The sequence below is a fragment of the Ptychodera flava genome, unplaced genomic scaffold (genome assembly GCF_041260155.1).
Source record: "Ptychodera flava strain L36383 unplaced genomic scaffold, AS_Pfla_20210202 Scaffold_31__1_contigs__length_3010019_pilon, whole genome shotgun sequence".
In the NCBI taxonomy this organism is placed as follows: Eukaryota; Metazoa; Hemichordata; class Enteropneusta; family Ptychoderidae; genus Ptychodera; species Ptychodera flava.
The window spans coordinates 466967-485713 of NW_027248353.1; the positions used below are offsets into that span (position 1 = coordinate 466967).

At 39.7% G+C, this 18747-nt stretch overlaps 1 protein-coding gene across 1 annotated transcript in view; it reads left to right on the forward strand.

Annotated features, from left to right (window-relative positions):
• LOC139127413 (neuronal acetylcholine receptor subunit alpha-3-like) overlaps positions 1–18747 on the forward strand; it is a 42371-nt gene that overhangs the window by 21308 nt on the left and 2316 nt on the right. The window contains exons 2-5 of the mRNA XM_070693332.1: positions 8796–8935; positions 13846–13890; positions 15850–15959; positions 16477–17515. Of these exons, the coding sequence (XP_070549433.1) occupies positions 8796–8935; positions 13846–13890; positions 15850–15959; positions 16477–17515 (1334 nt within the window). The remainder of the gene's footprint in view (positions 1–8795; positions 8936–13845; positions 13891–15849; positions 15960–16476; positions 17516–18747) is intronic.

An 18747-nucleotide genomic window follows, 5' to 3' on the forward strand; every position in this document is an offset into this window, starting at 1 on the left:
CCTTGTACTCTAGACACTACGTTCGTTTCAGTCTTGCGCCCATTTCTCCGTTAACCCAGACTTCAGCGTCGTCGCTATAATGACTGGCAGTACATGTACGTAGTAATAATGACGTCTTACGCGAGCATAATGGCACGTAAATTTGATATCAGACAAGTCGTGGACCAGCGCTTCATTTTTTGCTGAAGATATAATCGTTTAGACTCTACTCAAAAGTAGAGGCATAAACCCTCCATATTGCATAAAGATATGATATCCCCTTTGATCGGCGGAATCACGTATTTGACCTACGAATGATATGCAACAGTCGTATCCACTGAGTTTTTGAATGGGCTCCGATTTTCATTCAATCAGCGGTAAACATACAAGCCCTGCTCACAAATTTTACGGTGCGTTATTTCACGATGCTGTCATTGATAAAGAAAGACGAGTTCTCTACGAGGAAATAAAACGATAATAGTTTATGATCCGACACATGTCAACTTGAACTTATGCAAGCTGGCTTTTAAAATGACCAGTACTGATATTGATACTGCTCAGTTGACATCTATAAATGCTTTACTGCCAAAACTGTCTTTCACAATCCACAGATTCGACCACTTAGAGACATGTTTCCGCTACCAATTATTCCTTGATTGACGCAGCCTGACTGCTAACAGCTTATAAGTCGATCTGAAAATTCGTCACACATTATTTCCCTATCATTATATAAATATCCTCATCCAGGACAGGATGAGATAGCCGAGGCTGTGCTTGATTCATTACTTTTGATATGAAAACCATCTCACAATTTTTCCCGAGTTAAATGAGTTCACTCGCACCATGTCAACTGCACCTTCTCAGTAAACACAAAGTCAATTTTTCAAAACAGTCAGAAAACAAAACCCTGGATTTTGCCCAGGTTGCAAACGTTCAGTCGCGCAGACGACAATTTGTTTCCGCGCGCCATTTTGGTTCTGTTGAACAGTCGTGCACTCTAGGTTTGTTGATAGTGTATATTTCATACATTCAAGATATGGATTCTCACATGTGAAGTCATTCAGAGTTTGACCCGTGGGTCGGCAAACGCTGCAAAGATGCTCTCCCCAAAGTCTCGGATTTCAGGAATATTCACTGGAACTTATTAAGAGATAGTTCACTCGTAAATTTGTCATTTTATTGGAGCATTCTTGGCCCGAGGGGAGACTTGGGGCCAGCTTTTGAAAATACCAGAAAGCACAAGGGGTCCATTTTGAGCTAGGTAACACTGCTGCCATCAATGTCGAATATTTAATGCATCGAATTTTTCTGTATGGCGTTTGAAAAATGTCTTTGTTACAATTGTAATTTTAATCGAAAAGGACATTTATTCATGCCGTAAGTGTATCGAAATTACTTTATATAAACTATTGATACAGAGAATATATTCGTCACTGACTGGTATGTTTAAATATTTTAATATTTGTTAATCTCACTTTTGCAATCAACATGACTGTTTGCAAAATATTTGCAACTTGATGCATAGGGTTCAACACGGTGGTGGTTTTTTGTTGTTGACGTAGTGCCGAATAAAATTTAGTTATCAACAATGATAATTATCGGATACGAGACAAATAAACTGCAGGCTATCTTAACAACTTGAACACTCTTTTTGGAACGGTGTTTGCAGACAGACAAAAATCGAAAAATACACATCAAAAAGTATCGCAAATTTTGCCACAGACGGAATAATGAATCGGCAACTTAGACAAATGCAGTGACTAGATGATGCGATGACTATCAAGCATCACAAATCTTTGATTCACTTTCTCGATAAACATTATCGGATGAACCAACGACATGGAAATGGCCTGTTTATCAAATGTCGATTCGATTTTTGTCCCTTTTTTGTAAATACCTTGCGAAAAATTCGCGTTTCTCTTGAAGACGCCCTGCTCAAATTAAGTGTAGCCTCGTAATTCTTTTAATTTTGAGCATGCACTGATCATCTAACTTCATAAGATTTGCAGGATATACAGCTCAAGACGGAGCGACTACCTCAGTGGACCGTCTCGACCACGCCTCCTATGGTGTGACAGTTTAGTTTAGTTTCCAATTATCGCTGGACTGAAAGACAATGTGATTTTCTTTTCATAACATGAGTCACGGATATGGCATCCATTCGACGACACCAAGAAAAATAACACAAATATAGCTAATTTATTGGATAGCAAGTACATAGCACACATTTGACAGTTTTCATGCACGGAGACGAAGGGGCAAAACAATAAATGGAAGGGCGTCAGTGACATCTGTTAAAAGATAAGACAAGATATCTTTTAAGAACAGGCTAACTGCTGGGGATTTCGTGAAAGAATTTTACTGTACTTGTATGTATGTATGTATGTATGTATGTATGTATGTATGTATGTATGTAGTATGTATGTATGTATGTATGTATGTATGTATGTATTGTATGTATGTATGTATGTATGTATGTATGTATGTATGTATGTATGTATGTATGTATGTATGTATGTATGTATGTATGTATGTATGTATGTATGTGTATGTATGTATGTATGTATGTATGTATGGATGTGGATGGATGGATGGATGGATGGATGGATGGATGGATGGATGGATGGATGGATGGATGGATGGATGGATGGATGGATGGATGTATGTATGTATGTATGTATGTATGTATGTATGTATGTATGTATGTATGTATGTATGTATGTATGTATGTATGTATGTATGTATGTATGTATGTATGTATGTATGTATGTATGTGTGTGTGTTTGTGTGTATGTATGTATGTATGTATGTATGTATGTATGTATGTATGTATGTATGTATGTATGTATGTATGTATGTATGTATGTATGTATGTATGTATGTATGTATGTATGTATGTATGTATGTATGTATGTATGTATGTATGTATGTATGTATGTATGTATGTATGTATGTATGTATGTATGTATGTATGTATGTATCGATCTATCTATATATCTATCCATCTATCTACCTAATTTATAAAATCTTAATATTCATGCATCTGAAATGGTACCAGGTGTTTTCCCGACATACAAATCTCATTCCATCAGTTTATAGAAAAACGGCTGTCTTCTTTTATCTAAACCAGGAAGTCATTTTCCTTTGACTATACGTTGCAGGTGCATAAAGTTGTCAACAGAAAGGTGATATATTTAATGTATATAAGAAAATTCCATCGAAGCATGAACAAGCTCGAATATTTTTTATTATTGAACCGGAAGCGATCTTTTGTGACAGCGATGTGTTGCACGGCAGATCTCGGACACGTGTTACCAAAGACATTGATCTGTGCCCCCTATTGATATTGACATTTTTTTCACGGGGACTGACAGCCACTCAATGTCCCCAACTTCAAGAGAACTCATTTGCCTCCGTGGGAGAATGGCACGTTTCGCAGATTTCCAGCAATTCTCGCTGGAATGTCGTTCTCGGCGTGAATGCGTGATTCAGCCTTGGAGCTGTCCAGTTATGTTTATCTAGGATGTTTACGCCGTCAGCGATATTATGAACCACGCAGGGCGATAAGTTCTGATGTTGTCGTACAGGAAGACAAGAACAGGGGTGGGGTGTTGATAGTGAATATGAAATAGGCTCGCAGACAGGCGAGAACGGGCAATATCGGTTTGCAGACCTTTCACAGGCTCTCAGACAGACACACAGGGAGATAGGGAGAGAGACGGTGGCACGAGAGAGAGAAGAGAGAGAGAGAGAGAGAGAGAGAGAGAGAGAGAGAGAGAGAGAGAGAGAGAGAGAGAGAGAGAGAGAGAGAGAGAGAGTCCGGACAATAATATAAAGCAACAGACAATTTAACATGTGTATAATTCTAATGCCAGTAGAGATGCCAGACAGATAGACAGATACAAGTAAATAACGAAACAGTGATAGACACGAACGGAAATACAGAAGGAAAAGCCGAATGAATTTTGTTTTTGCTTTGCTTCTAAAAAGTGTATATGAAAAATTTTGAAAAATACCTCGCGATCGAGTTGAGTTTAATATCTGTTCTGGCGGCAAAAAATCAGGGAATTAATCGTCGACACAGTAATAGTTCGAGACAAGACTTGAAAAGACAGTTAAGTAAGCTTAAGTTAAGGAGCTTTGCACAGAAGGCTTCGCATATGCAGACGCATTTTTAGAGAGATGATGTCTAAGACTCACACAGCCTATGGTGTAGACTTATTGCCCAAGAGCGCTGGCTGAGTGCAGTGCTGAAGTCAATGGGTTTATGCATTGGCCCTAGAGTCTATAGTGTGAGTATTATGAATTCTGGTCACGCACTGTTTTCATATGAAGTTGCCTGCGACGTGCAAGAAACGCTAATTCCCCACGAAATCCTTTTACAGTCGGTTTTCCCTTTCCATCCCAGCACCCGTCCTATCTCAAATCACCTGTTCTGGTTAATTAAATCCCCGTGACCGCTAGATTTATCTGTTTGGCATGAAATTGGAAACAAAGTATTTAAAGACACCTAAGTTGTGTTATAAGAAACAGTCAAACGTCCGTGACGTAGGTGGGAACTGATTGGCTGCCACTCTCAAAGGATAGAACTAATCCGATGACGGCATCAAGTTGGATTTGCGGATTTTTGAACTGATAGCGTTTTGCAGAGAAGCTTTGGTACGTGTATAATTTCTAGTCGCAAAACACGTATTTGGTTTTGTAACTTAGGGCGCCAACGATCCGATCACTAGACCGCCAATGGCTAATACCTATATGGATTCGATTTATACGCAGCAGTATCTAATCATTCGATCGACTTCCCTTTTTATATCTATGTATCTATCGATCAATCTATCTATAGCCATGTCTCTATCGAGCTACCTTCTTATCTATCTATCTATCTATCTATCTATCTATCTATCTATCTATCTATCTATCTATCTATCTATCTATATCTATCTATCTATCTATCTATCTATCTATCTATCTATCTATCTGTCTGTCTGTCTATCTGTCTGTCTCTCCATCCATCCATGTATCTATCTCCATCTATCTATATATCTATCTGTTTGTCTGTTTATTTGTCTGCCTGTCTGTCTGTGTGCCTGTCTGTCTGTCTGTCTGTCTGTCTGTCTGTCTGTCTGTCTATCGGTTCGTCCACCTGTCTGGCATCCTTTCATTCACATGTCCGGACAATACAACGAAAGTCGAAGAACCATAATCCTTCACTGTCATGCTTTTGTCAAACACAATCCTATGAATAAATGTTGGTCGATCTTGAGTACACGGACTTACTTTTATTCGTACTTTCAGCGGTACCCTTCGACGGGTTTACATGATTAGACAATTGGTAATAATATTCAAAAATTCTACGGCAAGCAAAATGTTGCAGTAGCTGTTGTGAAGGAGACGGACATTATCTCTTTACGGTCAGTATACCTTCACGATCAAATAAATATGTACTACATCGGTGTTTGAATGTCTCTTCTACAGTGGGTGCCTTTACTCACTGAACCATTCTGAATTATCATTGAAGCGAGCGCTTGGCATAGATGCATAAGTTTTTGGGCCAATATATATGCTAGCCGAGAATATTTGTCATTTTCCAGATACCGCGTAATCGTGCGATTGTCAGTGACGGCGCCATGGCCGACTGGAATTTCGATCAAAGCAAAATGGAAAATGTAGAGGCAAGGTGCACATAGTTATGGGTTAATGAGTCATCAGTTATATTTGGCAGAATATATCACCTCGTCTCATCGCTTCTTGAATGGGTTTTGCTATGGTACACATTGGAAAGGTCAAAGTTCGCTTGAAATGACTTCCCAGACATATTTTCCAGACGATACTTGCGATTGAAAATTCTTCCGCGCGCCAAAAAAGGCTGTTGGTTAGTTTTGTCAAGGTTTGTTGGATTCCCATCCATCTTGTATTCAGATAAACCACTTCTTCAAGATGTTCGCCGCCTTCTGTACAGAGAATATCGAATCTGACATCGATGAGAGTATGTGTAGTACTTTAGACTGTATACTTTCTGATCATAGAAAATGTATAATTATATCTATATGGCAACACGAAAGGCAGTTCAACCAAAAGGCGTCTTTTCAGTAAATAGCATTCCACAATAGACATAAATGCATTTCATGTGTATGGTGATCGTAACGCAACTTATAAGCATTATAGTATATGACACGGAGCATTGAGTTTTATTATTATGTACATTTATGCAAATTATAATTGCATGTGCCAGTTTCAGGGCAATTTTTCTCTAGCTGAGAGCTCGCGCGTGTTACAACCGTGCTATATCGCGAATATAGCACGGTTCTTTTCATGTCTCGACCAATCAGAACCGCAATCTGAACCGCACGCACGGTGACATCCAAGTTTTATTTTTCGCCATGAGATTGTCCTCACAAGCCATAATGATTTAACGACCTTGGTACCAATTTCCCTAGAAGCATTTTTATTATTTCAATCACGGTTGAACGTGGTAATTACACTTGCCACGTGACGGCCACTGATTTACAATCGCCGCTTGCAGAATGAAATTGTTGTGGGCGCACCCCTCTTTACGTCCGTCAAAGTCCAGTGATGGTGATACGCATTGAGTGGTGTCACTCGCACTGTGACGTACAGTTCAGTCTGTCTCTTCGCGTTCATTCATCATTGAACATTATTGTGAAAAGATGATTTTCCTGCGAGCAGGCCCTTTACCTCGTCATTCACTTAACGTGACAGACTGCGTTATTCGATCCAGGCAAGGTTTTATTTTGTATTCCCGGCGCAAAATGCAACTCAGAAATTATCAGCGCCCAACAATTCAATCACATGTGGCTAAGTAGATAGCACTGATGTAATGTTTCAGGAATGAACCTGAGTGGCGAAACACCGCATTAACAATCAAGTCTTGTTCACGATTTGATTTGTAATCGAGTCTGACATAATCCATGGCATGGAGAAATACGTCGACGGGGTCGATGTAGTTCTTGTCTAATAAAGCGCCACCGACATTGTCTTCACTCCTTGAAACACAAATCGCATGCACTTAAATTAATGACGCGTCGAGTGTTTTCCATCAAATATGGATTCAATTTTAAAGGCTTTGTGCAGTGTATGCTATTTAAGGAATAAACCGCCCTATGCGACGACATGCCACGAGGTTTTGACGAGTGGAAGACATATATGCACGAGCGATAGCGAGTGCATTACATGGAGTGAACTGGTCAAAATCGAGTGGTATACACATTGCTGAGGTGGTTAAGTTCTATTATATCGTAGCAGTATATTGAAATTTTTGTCCGAAAAGTTGAAAAAGGAAATTTTCTCTGGCTGAGAGCTCGCTCGCCTTACACACGTGCTACATCGCGAATATAGCACGGTTATTTTCACATTTCGACCAATCAGATCGCAGTATTTGCGCCATCAATATACGGGAATGATGTAATACAATACATGAAATATGGACACACTGCAGTTAGTGCTGCTGATCGGTGTCTGAGAGCGCAATATTCTCCATCTTCTCTTGTTCGGCTAGTAAGATTGTCTACCGCTATAAATTGTGTCCTTTTAAGTGCGTGTTTTATTGTCAGTGTTTTATATCTCAACATACTTGTTGCTACCAATAATTGACATTTATCTGTACCATGGACACATGTATGCGCCGAGTCAGCAGTTAATTTACAGCGAGGTCGTCAACTGCGCATCGGCACGTGTTGACCGTTGCAAAATCCTGAATAAACATGTCAAAAACTCTACAAAGAATTGGGCAATGGACGCTTCAAGCGCGATCAATATTTACTTTATTCTGCAAATGCTGGATATTTTCAGTCTGTCAATACCTTCTGCATTCTCACGTGCACCATGAAAGCGTTAAGATGAAACAAAACGGCGTTGTAGTAGTGTTGGAGATGTTATACAAACCTCATATATTTTCCCATTCTACAAGCATCTGGTGATACCCTGTGACAAAATGCCTACCCCCACCCAAACTATTCTATTGAAATCTTCTCAACACGCAGCACATTCACGTTTACCGGCCGTGAGGCTGTGATACCCAGACGAACAGGACAGATGATGTTGTTGACATTGACCGTTCGCCTTGACAGATTTGAATCGCTGAGAAGATAAATTTGATGTGCTCGGTCGCCAGGAAGTCACTGTAAAGCGAAGTGCCGCATTTGACGCCTTACACAACGACCGATGTGTCGAAGTGGCATATCTTGACAGTTAGGGACGGATATGACAAATTGTAGAGTGATGACCCACAATGTCATATACAACCTTAGACGTTTTGTCAGCTAATTACAATAGTACAGTTTGCAATGTCTGTTTCTCAAGAACAAAACAAATGCACACATATCGGTTATATCAGAGTAGTTTTGCTGACACTCATCGATGGATTTTACATACATACATACATACATACATACATACATACATACATACATACATACATACATACATACATACATACATACATACATACATACATACATACATACATACATACATACATGCACACATGCATGCATGCATGCATGCATGCATACATACATGCATGCATGCATGCATGCATGCATGCATACATACATACATACATACATACATACATACATACATACATACATACATACATACATACATACATACATACATACATACATACATACATACATACATACATACATACATACATACATACATACATACATACATACATACATACATACATACATACATACATACATACATACATACATACATACACATTTGCGTGTATATGGTGGAGAATTTAGGTATTTTAAATAATGATGTTGTTGTTTGTTCTGTTATAGGCTGTACGTCATCTGAGTCTGCGCAAGCTTTGTTTGATTACTTGCTGCTCAACTATGACACGAGAATTCGTCCAGTCGAGAAGACAAACGGTACTCTGATTGTGAATCTGGGATTGTCCATATCACAGCTTATCGACATTGTAAGTATTTCTGAATTGGATTTGACCTTTGATTGGCCAATTGGCGTAGTCACGTGCTAGCAACACATGGTTTCAGTATGGTATAAAAAAAAACACGCGCCTTGCGGTGCTTACATAGTAGTAAACCAAAAAAACCCAAACAAAACAAAACAAGAGAATACGTGCAAACCAACCATAAGTATGCGCAAATACACGTATTCGTACACGTGGTTTGCTTATACCTTGGTCCATTCAAATTCCGAGTATGACCTTTTGGTTAACATTCTTGGAAAACATCGTTTGAATACAATGGTTTCGCCAGGGTGATTTAGGGCCTGGATAGGTGCTTGTCACGTGACTGAAACGGACGGCATATCAACAGACGTAATGAGTCTGAATGAAATAGGGAAACGCAAGTCATTCTTTGGCAACTCCCATCATATTTGTCTTTCAAAAGCAGACGTACGTACCATTACAATAAGTACCGTATAACCTTAAAGGCGAGGGGAATATAACTATGATTCAAATCACCAGATCTGTGGTAATTTCAACCTGCAAACTGTACGAAAAGGCTGAGGGAAAAGACTGGTCTAACAGAAACAAACTCGCGCAAATTATCAATTTAGGCTTTGTGCTGGAGACTCCGCAAAATGTAGTCAGACGCAATATTGCAGGAATGTCTCGTTTTCTACTTATACGTGAACAGACAAGTGCCACAAGGGCGTATCGGTGAGTGTGACGAAAATGTTAAAGATAACTCCTTTTGATTGATGGAGACTTTAAAGCCATCCTGATAATTGTGATAATTGCACGTTTGACAGCATGAATCGCTCAACGCTTTCGCTGTCAAATAGACTTTTAAAAAATCGTCATCGGCCGACAACGGATCGCAGTTAATGGATTTCGCAAGACCTTTCAGCTGCACCCTTGTAGAAGTTAAAACGGGAGAGGTCATATTTCCATGACCTCGTCGCGAATTTATCTAACTCTATACATGATGACATCGGTATTAATCGATAAAATTCCCCACTTTAACGAAAGAACGAGATTAAGAAATACATTACTTTTGATTATAACAGTTTCACCACGACAGCAGCAGTGTGGAGGCGGGGGAGTGGCGTCGTCTTTGCGACTTGAGGCTTTCTTGTCTTACAACATTCATTAACAAATAGTCTATAATATTATTTCGAAGGTTGTGTGTGTTATGACGATCACTGTAACAAGGACAACATTGTATAGCTAAATATTGTTCTCTAGATCCCTGTATTAAATACACTCTATAATATGAAATTCAGTAAATCCTATAGATCGGATTCGAACTCACAGCGCACGGCACCAAGTCACCTAGCGAAGGCACCACAGTCAAAACCGTGTCTCCCACTTTGTTCCACTTCCAAATCACGTCCAAAGGCCTCCTTTTCAACTGACCAGTTCAGCCTGTACGGATGTATTGCTGAAAATAATTGGTGACGGCTCGACTAGATTGAAGTCCGGAATAGAATTCATTTGTCAAACAGTAACATTGTTTATTGTACACAATTGTATAACATTGTATATTATACACAAAGCAATGTGTTTTGAAGGTTGTATGTCACTTCTATTGTAGTGAGAACACGAAAAAGATGTACTTTGCGCAAAGGAAATAAAACGTTGATAATCATAGAAAACATTATCCCACGATAGAGATAATTTCCCTTAAATGCAAGTTCTGCCACATATTCGTTTGTTATACCGAGACAATCAAGTTTAGAAATTTTTAAGTAGCCAACCTACACCATCACTGAGGAAAGTCCCTGGAAACTATAGCCCATCATGCTCAATCTCAAATACATCTTTTTGAAGGAAACCACACAAAAATAATGGTTGTAAAATTATCGGCCAGAATGGATTATTGTCTCCTTACGCCGCCTTCACTCGACACAGTATAAGCCGTAAAAGGCAATCGGAGACTTGGGTTTTAATACCTTATTTCCATTGAGTCATAATTTAACGACTAATGCCGTCCAGAATTGATTCATAATGCATTAAATAAGATTAATCTTTATAAGCGTGCCATGTCACGTGTCAATCACTTCTTGATGGTGGCGCGGCAACTTTGCGATGATTGATGGCGAGGCGAGTTCCGGCAACTACGTACATACATTCGTCGTACGCCCATTTGTACGCTGGTGAACGACGATAATTGGCACCTAATGATCAAACCTCGATGTATTAGTATTCATTTATGCGGAGATTGTTAATGAGTGTTGTTGAATTATGTAAATGTAGCGATAGTGACTAATACCCACTTCAGAATATCATACATTATAAAATGCGCACCGGCACCCCGTTTCACCCGAGATATTTATGTTTTTACATATATATATGTGCCTTTTGTTAGGTGTATCCGAAGTTCTCAAACTTTTACCGCCCAGCAGCGTAAACTGTAGCTGATTTTTGTATGAGAGGTTTACCTCTTTGTTCATGAATTTTATTGATGAAAATAAGTTTCAAAGAAATCACGGGTATACACCGTTGAGCTGATCGTATCAGTATACCATAACTAGCCTGGTATTACATCTAATTTGACGTACACGATTGCTGTTTCCATTCCCGCCATGTTGGAAATTAATCCGCGCCTCAAATCCCTCCGCATGTTATACGTACTCCCTACGAAGTCGTGGAACGCAGGCAGCATAAGAAATAGACTCTATCACACTAATGTGAAGATGTTTACACCTAAAACTATCAACAATAAATATTACCAATAATTGGAAGGTCAAACTTGAACCCTACAATAAATTAGCCCCCTGACAGAATATAGTCCGGAGGGGGCACTTACCCCCGATTTGGGTACACTGAGGTGTACCTTGAATAGTTACAAATAAACCTAACACAGACTCTACAATTTTCCATTAAATGAGAGATCAAAAGTCTTCATTTTGGCCCAGATACTGTCGTTAAAAAACTCTGCATGATCTTCAACATGTCAAAATTGTGCTTCATACAAAACAAGCGTCTGACGTATTACTCGTTGATACAAAATCAAGCTTGAGGCAAAACAGGGTTCTAACATCTCCATTTCTAATATGTCAAACTTCAAGTCTACCTGGGGCATAAAGCGGGGGGGGGGCTCCAAACCGCAATACATAGGTGTATACCCTTCCTAAAGCAGTGCGCCCCCCGATGGATAATATACCTCATATTTTTCGCGTGCAAACATTGTGCAAGGTCTGAAACAGGTTGACATTTCCCCGGATGTTAGACATTCGGAAGCCACGCGGAGGGATTGTGTGATGTAATGTTTGGAACTATGAGTGATTAGCTCATTTATGAATAGCTTTAACTGCAGTAACAAATATCTCACGCCATCAAACAGAACGAACTTAATGTGATTAATTCATCGAATACCGCGGGATTTCAACAGCTGAAGGCGAAAAATAAATTGAATAATGTGGAAGGTGCTGTTCGAAATTGCCCACTATATTATTTTATAGTTTCGAAGCAAGTGTTAAAATATGCATTTGCATCAGAATTTATGGCAAAAGCGTTGAAAGGGTAATCGTGGCCGACTCATATTTCTTCGCTCTTAAATATTTTACGTCAGCATTGATGAATGTGGCGACCATCGTGATAGATTGTCGTGAATAATCTAAGAATTATAAAACAAATCCCCAGAAAACAACGCTGTGACATCACTATATACGAGCGCATAGCAGAAAAATAACCAATCTTCATGTTTTCTAAAGCAAAGAATGGTAGATCATTATCAATTTGTACATTATAATCTCAGTAATGTGAAGCTTGTCATCTTGGATAACATCTTGTAAAATCTCATTTCTCGAGAACACTTTACCTGAAACACCTCTATAAAGAGAGAGAGAGAGAGAGAGAGAGAGAGAGAGAGAGAGAGAGAGAGAGAGAGAGAGGAGAGAGAGAGAGAGAGAGGAGAGGAGAGAGAGAGAGAGAGAGAGGGGGGGGGAGTCGACCGTGACAGTAGGGGTGCCGATGCCTTACTGGTAACGTCCTTCGTGGCTAATCAATTAAGTATTAACTCTTTCAAGAGATCTCTCCTGTGACATGGATGAACAAATGGACTATCTCAGGAGAGCGATCAGTGCCATCCCGAGTCGCTGGTCATGAGCAAATAGACCCCTCAAAAAAAAAATAAAAATAAAAATAAAAACAAACAAAAGAAATGAAGACATCGCGGAACCTATAAAAATGTTTTTACATCACTGCAAAGAAACCCCGAGATTGAGTTTAAATACATCTGTATTCATTGTTTGAGCAGTGTATTGTCCGTGAAATGAAAAAAACAACGCGACAAATACGCATGTAAAGTTAATGACACGTGCCATGTTTTATAGCCTAGTTTAATACAGACTTGAAACAAGGTCATTGTAAATAATCTATGGGTTACGTAGGCGTGGGATCACTGTGGCACAACGCCCTCTTGTAAAGTCTGACTTTTCAATGAAAGAACAGTCGCCTAAGGTCTGGTTTTGTAAAAAAAATGGACACTCAACAGTAATGGATTTTAAATCAAGCAAAGTCGATTATCTGAAACACTCGGCGATATTACGGTGATTTGATAATACACTAAACGTTAGCTTCATCGTAAATTGATTTATGTCGATGAACGGCGCCCTCAGCCGTCTTCCCACTTGCTATAATAGTTAGCTCGGGTATTTTGGTTGAAACTGCCAGACTATCGAAGAGTTACACGTTTCTTTGAATTCGAGTTTTAGGGAAATCTAACTACGTGTAAAATACGCTGTCATTGTTAACAGTGGGATTCTAGTCCGGATCAGAATTTACTTGTTACAAAATAAAGACAAATATCATAGACAGGTTCCTGTGATGGAGTTTAATAAAATCTCGTTAGAATGGATTTATATTCTCAGTTTGTTTAATCATCTTAATTGTTTCTATTGTACATTCTATTCCAGGATGAAACTAATCAAGTCATGATAAGCAGTGTCTGGCTGAAGCAAGTAAGTCACAGTGCAATAAACAGTTGATTGATTGATTGATTGATTGATTGATTGATTGATTGATTGATTGATTGATTGATTGATTGACTGATTTCGAGTCAAGAGAAAACGAATGTTGCATGATTTTCGAAACTGAAACAGATAAAATATAACCGTTTTCGCACTCAGTTCTTCTAGCTTTTGGTTAACAAATTCTTTTCTAGACTCACTTGAAATTGTCTCGGTCAAGGTCTCTGCTCGCAAATAACACCCGCGAACTTGACCATGGCATCCTTGTCAGACAGCATTGACCTGGAGTAGCTCGAGGCAGCTGTGGCGAGTGGAGCAGATTTGTGTCCAAAAAACTTAATGTTTTTAATGTGTGAGATGTACTGAACCGAATATCTCGACCCGATAGTGCCAGTCATTGTCCGCTACACCATGTATATGACAGCGTAGTTTAAACTGGTTAAATGTTTCAACATGGTTGTACTTTCCATGATATAGTTTGAAAATGACTCCTCCGTGTTTTCGCTGTTATATTCGCCAGAGTAAGTCAATAATTCCTAACGATGCTCCTGCGATAAAAAATTATTTCGGGAGAAAATATGTTTGGCTGAAAGTGGCCATGTACTTCTGTAGTAATTGAAAAAGAATCAAAACACAGCTTTAAAGCGATCATTTGAGGCTTCTGTGTAAAGTCATAAACCCAAAGAATGCTCTCTCGTTTCTGCCAATGTGGCAATATAATGTCCAACGTCATTTCATGACCCTGCGACTGTCATTCTGTCTTTTTTACAGTCAATGGATGGTCTGGGCAAACATAACTGCATGTGTCGAGCGAAATTGTTGTTCTTTAAAACGTGCAGAAACAATTCCCAGCACATTTTTTACGAACTCCTATCACAGCATTGCCCGAATTCCGGAGGCCTTCAGCTGTTGCCCTCCCTGCATTAAATGCTGTGTTATAACCCTTTGATTGTCAGCGCGACTGTCGGGGATAAATATTCCAAGATGGCAGAATAGTTTAAGGATTACATAGTTTGTTCAGGGAGTGTATGTGTGTGTGGCAGACCCCGGAGGAGACGTGACTTCGTTTTTCATTGCCTAAATCGATTTGCCTTCTGCGTGTCCGTGAACTGACGCGACCAGTTCAAGCGATTAGACACAGGAGGCGCCAAATAACGAAACTAGCCCGCCGAAATAATTAGTCCGTAACTTTTCTATTTAATGCTTGACTTCCGTTTTCGGGTCAATGCACCTTGCATATATTTTGCTTTCAACCGTTGACTTGTTGACACACTATCATGTTTGGCACACTATTATCACGTATTGTTCACATTATTGAAGATACAAATGTCGCATTGTAAGTATTGTTTGCGGTGCAGCCTCTTATTAAAGGGTCAACCACTTTCTCTATTTTTTCATCGCCACAGAAGGCGCTGTCATATATCACAGGTTCGTGGAGTTGCCGTGTATGTATACTAGTACATAGAGAGAAGGGGAGTTGCCGTGTAGTGTTCTGTCTATGTACACTGCACGGCAACTCCTCGCACCTGTGTCATATATGACATGCAGGTCGTGCGATTGCAGCCGCAGATCACTTTGTTTGTCGACGTTATCTCTTTCATATGTAATCAGTAATGCTCTTTTGAATTTTGAAACGTTTACCAATTTGCATATTAGGATGCGTTGAACTTTAATAAGACTACTTACACTGTTTGTCCCCCCCCACGATTTTGTTTTTGATAACGATTATCAATTGCTATAATATCAGATATTGTGGCAGTGCAACAGACGGGCTCAGAAAAATAACGTAACGCCCACATTGTGACTATGGAGATGTCAGTTAATGACTATCTCGAACTTTGAACTTCATCGGTACCAAACTTTTAATAGTTTGTAGCAAGAACTATCAGTTGCCATGATCATATGAAGGTGTCTCGTATTCACAATTATTTTCATTGTTGCATTCTGCAGTCATGGAACGACTATAGACTTCGTTGGAATCCAAAACACTTTGACGGCATTGAAATGTTGAATATACCGGTCGGGTCGCTATGGAAACCGGACATCACCCTTTACAACACGTAAGTTGACATCACATGTAAGATGGAAGGTCATTGGCCCAGCAACGTTACGTTAAAGAGTTTATTGTGAATTAAAAAGGAGATGAAATTACGAAAAACATTGGAACGATGACAATTTTAGCTTCGAGGAAATTGCTATTGAATTGGAGCATTTTTGTTATGTATGGATAATCGTTCTTAGCTCACGCTATGGATTTCAATGATACATTCGGTATGTCTGTCTGTCTGTATGTATGTCTGTCTGTCTGTCTGTCTGTCTGTCTGTATGTATATATGTCTGTCTGTCTGTCTGTCTGTCTGTCTGTCTGTAGGCTATGTATGTATGTATGTCTGTCTGTCTGTCTGTCTGTCTGTAGGCTATGTATGTATGTATGTATGTATGTATACGTATATGTAGGATAAGTAGGTAAGGATTAGTGTCATTGCTGTACGTATCTACATGTATCATGGTTTTGCTACCAAATATAATCATACGTACGTCAGAGCTGACAAAATTTTCTTTCGTTACTTTTCACAGAGCTGACGGCGAGTACGATGTACTAGTCGCCAACAGCGCCGTGGTGTTGTACGATGGCACTGTCAAGTGGTCACCCCCGGCCGTTTACAACTCCGTCTGCCGAATAGAGAGCAAGGATTTTCCCTTCGACGAGCAGAAGTGCATCATGAAGTTCGGTTCGTGGACGTACAACGCAGACTTCTTGGATCTAGAACCCATGTATCACCAGGTAGACCAGGCTGATTACTGGGAGAACGGCGAATGGGAGATCGTCGAGACCCCCGTCACACGGAACGTCATCCGCTACATTTGTTGCGACGACAGATACGTCGACATCACGTTCACTTTCGTCCTGCACCGCAACCCACTGTTTTACATAATCACGCTGGTAGTCCCGTGTCTTCTCATCTCGTTCTCCACGTTGCTGGTGTTCTACCTGCCGACCGACGCCCAGGAGAGAATCACGCTCAGTATTTCGATCCTTATCGCCGTCACTGTGTTCCTATTGCTCATACCGGCTCTCCTGCCGCCGACCTCCGACCACGTGCCGCTGGTCGGGCGATACATCTTGTTCACGTTCTTCATGAGCACTTTCTCAATTCTCGGGACCATTCTCGTGATCCACGTGCACTACCGCACGGCAGACACTCACGTGATGCCCAACTGGATGCGCACTGTGTTCATCATCTACCTCCCGCGCATCATGAGACTCGAGCGTCCCTCCAGCAAGAAGGACTACGAGAACCACCTGAGAGAAAGGAGGCGACACCAGCTCAGAAAAGGCTACAGCCCCAGCAGTCAAATCTGGACCAATTATTCCAATGGTAAAATTTACCACACCAAAAAACTGAGCAAGCAGGCCGCCAGGTTCGTCATCGAGGCGGTGAGCCCGTCCCTCTTGGAGGAAATCGAAGGGAGGGAAAGGGGAGACGACGAAACGTCGAGTTACTGTTCGTCCGGAGGGATGGACCCCAGCGCCCTGACGCATGCGCAGTTACGTGTCATTGATTGTATTCATTTCATCGTCAGCAGTCTGAAGGAGGAAGACCAACAGGAGCAAGTAAGTCTGATATTGCATTCAAGTAGTTTACCCTTTCGAAGTTGAAAGTCTTAAACTTTTTTCTGAAAATTTCGCTCAGGAAACTTTAAACCATTTCCTTCCGAAACCAAGAATAAAATTCAGGGAGTCAAGTAAAAAATTGTGGTACTAGAGAAACAACTTATAGATAACCTAACTACCGACACTTGAAACTCAAAATGGCCACCATCTATCTCGATATTCACAAATATAAGCTGGAGAAAACTTATTTAGTCCATAAGTTTCGAAATTAGTTTCTAAAAGTGGTTGACCAAAACATATTACAAAGCTTGACAGTTCGAGTGTCTGTTCTCAGGGCACATTCTCCCGGAGAGTAGAAATCACTTCAGAGACAGCTTTTCAGACAACACTGAACATGATTGTGACTAATTCGGGATAATTTTATAGTGAAGTAATGTCGATTTAATCTACACATGTTATCGCATCTGCTTTTCTTTTTAAGTTACACACTTGTTTTTATGAGTAATTTGTAATATTGCAACATTCAGCTGTACGGCACCCAACACTTTTGAGAAATTTAAAGAATATGAAAATCCAATTATCCCAAAGTTACTAGTAGTTCCAATCGTGTTATTGTCTGATGTCAAATTTTGATATCAAATTCTTACAATACTTTTCTGGTCTACGGGTTGTACGGACTCTTTTGAAGCTGATAATGAACTTTTGTTAGTCTTGTTTTCCATGAATATATAAAATTCGTTTTTCCTTCGAAGAGTTATGATGTGGGATGTTGAAGGCATTTTGAATTTCAAATATCGGTAAATTGTTGATAATTTCTGTCTTCAATTCCAAAATTTGAGCTGTGAATTCTGATTTTTATTGATGTTTATGAAAGAGAATGTTTTAAATTTTCCTTTAGGAGAAATTAAGCAAAGCATTTACATGTTAAGTTTCGAGATGCATACGATCTAAATTACACGATAAGAAGCACAAATATCATGTTTGCTGGTCAGATTATCTCAGATTTCTGAAAAAAAAGGTTCGTTTTACTGATATACTATGGCTGCCGTACACATGCCCATTGACCAGCTCTGCCTCTACAGGTTCTGGTTCTGTATTATTTGTGATACAAGATGAACATAACTGTTTAGAAGATGTCACCGATCCACAAATCACGCCGTCTAAGTTTTTAAACATTGTGCATGTAGAAATGGATTGAGTTGAAATTGTAAGTTTGACGTATGCTAGTTAGT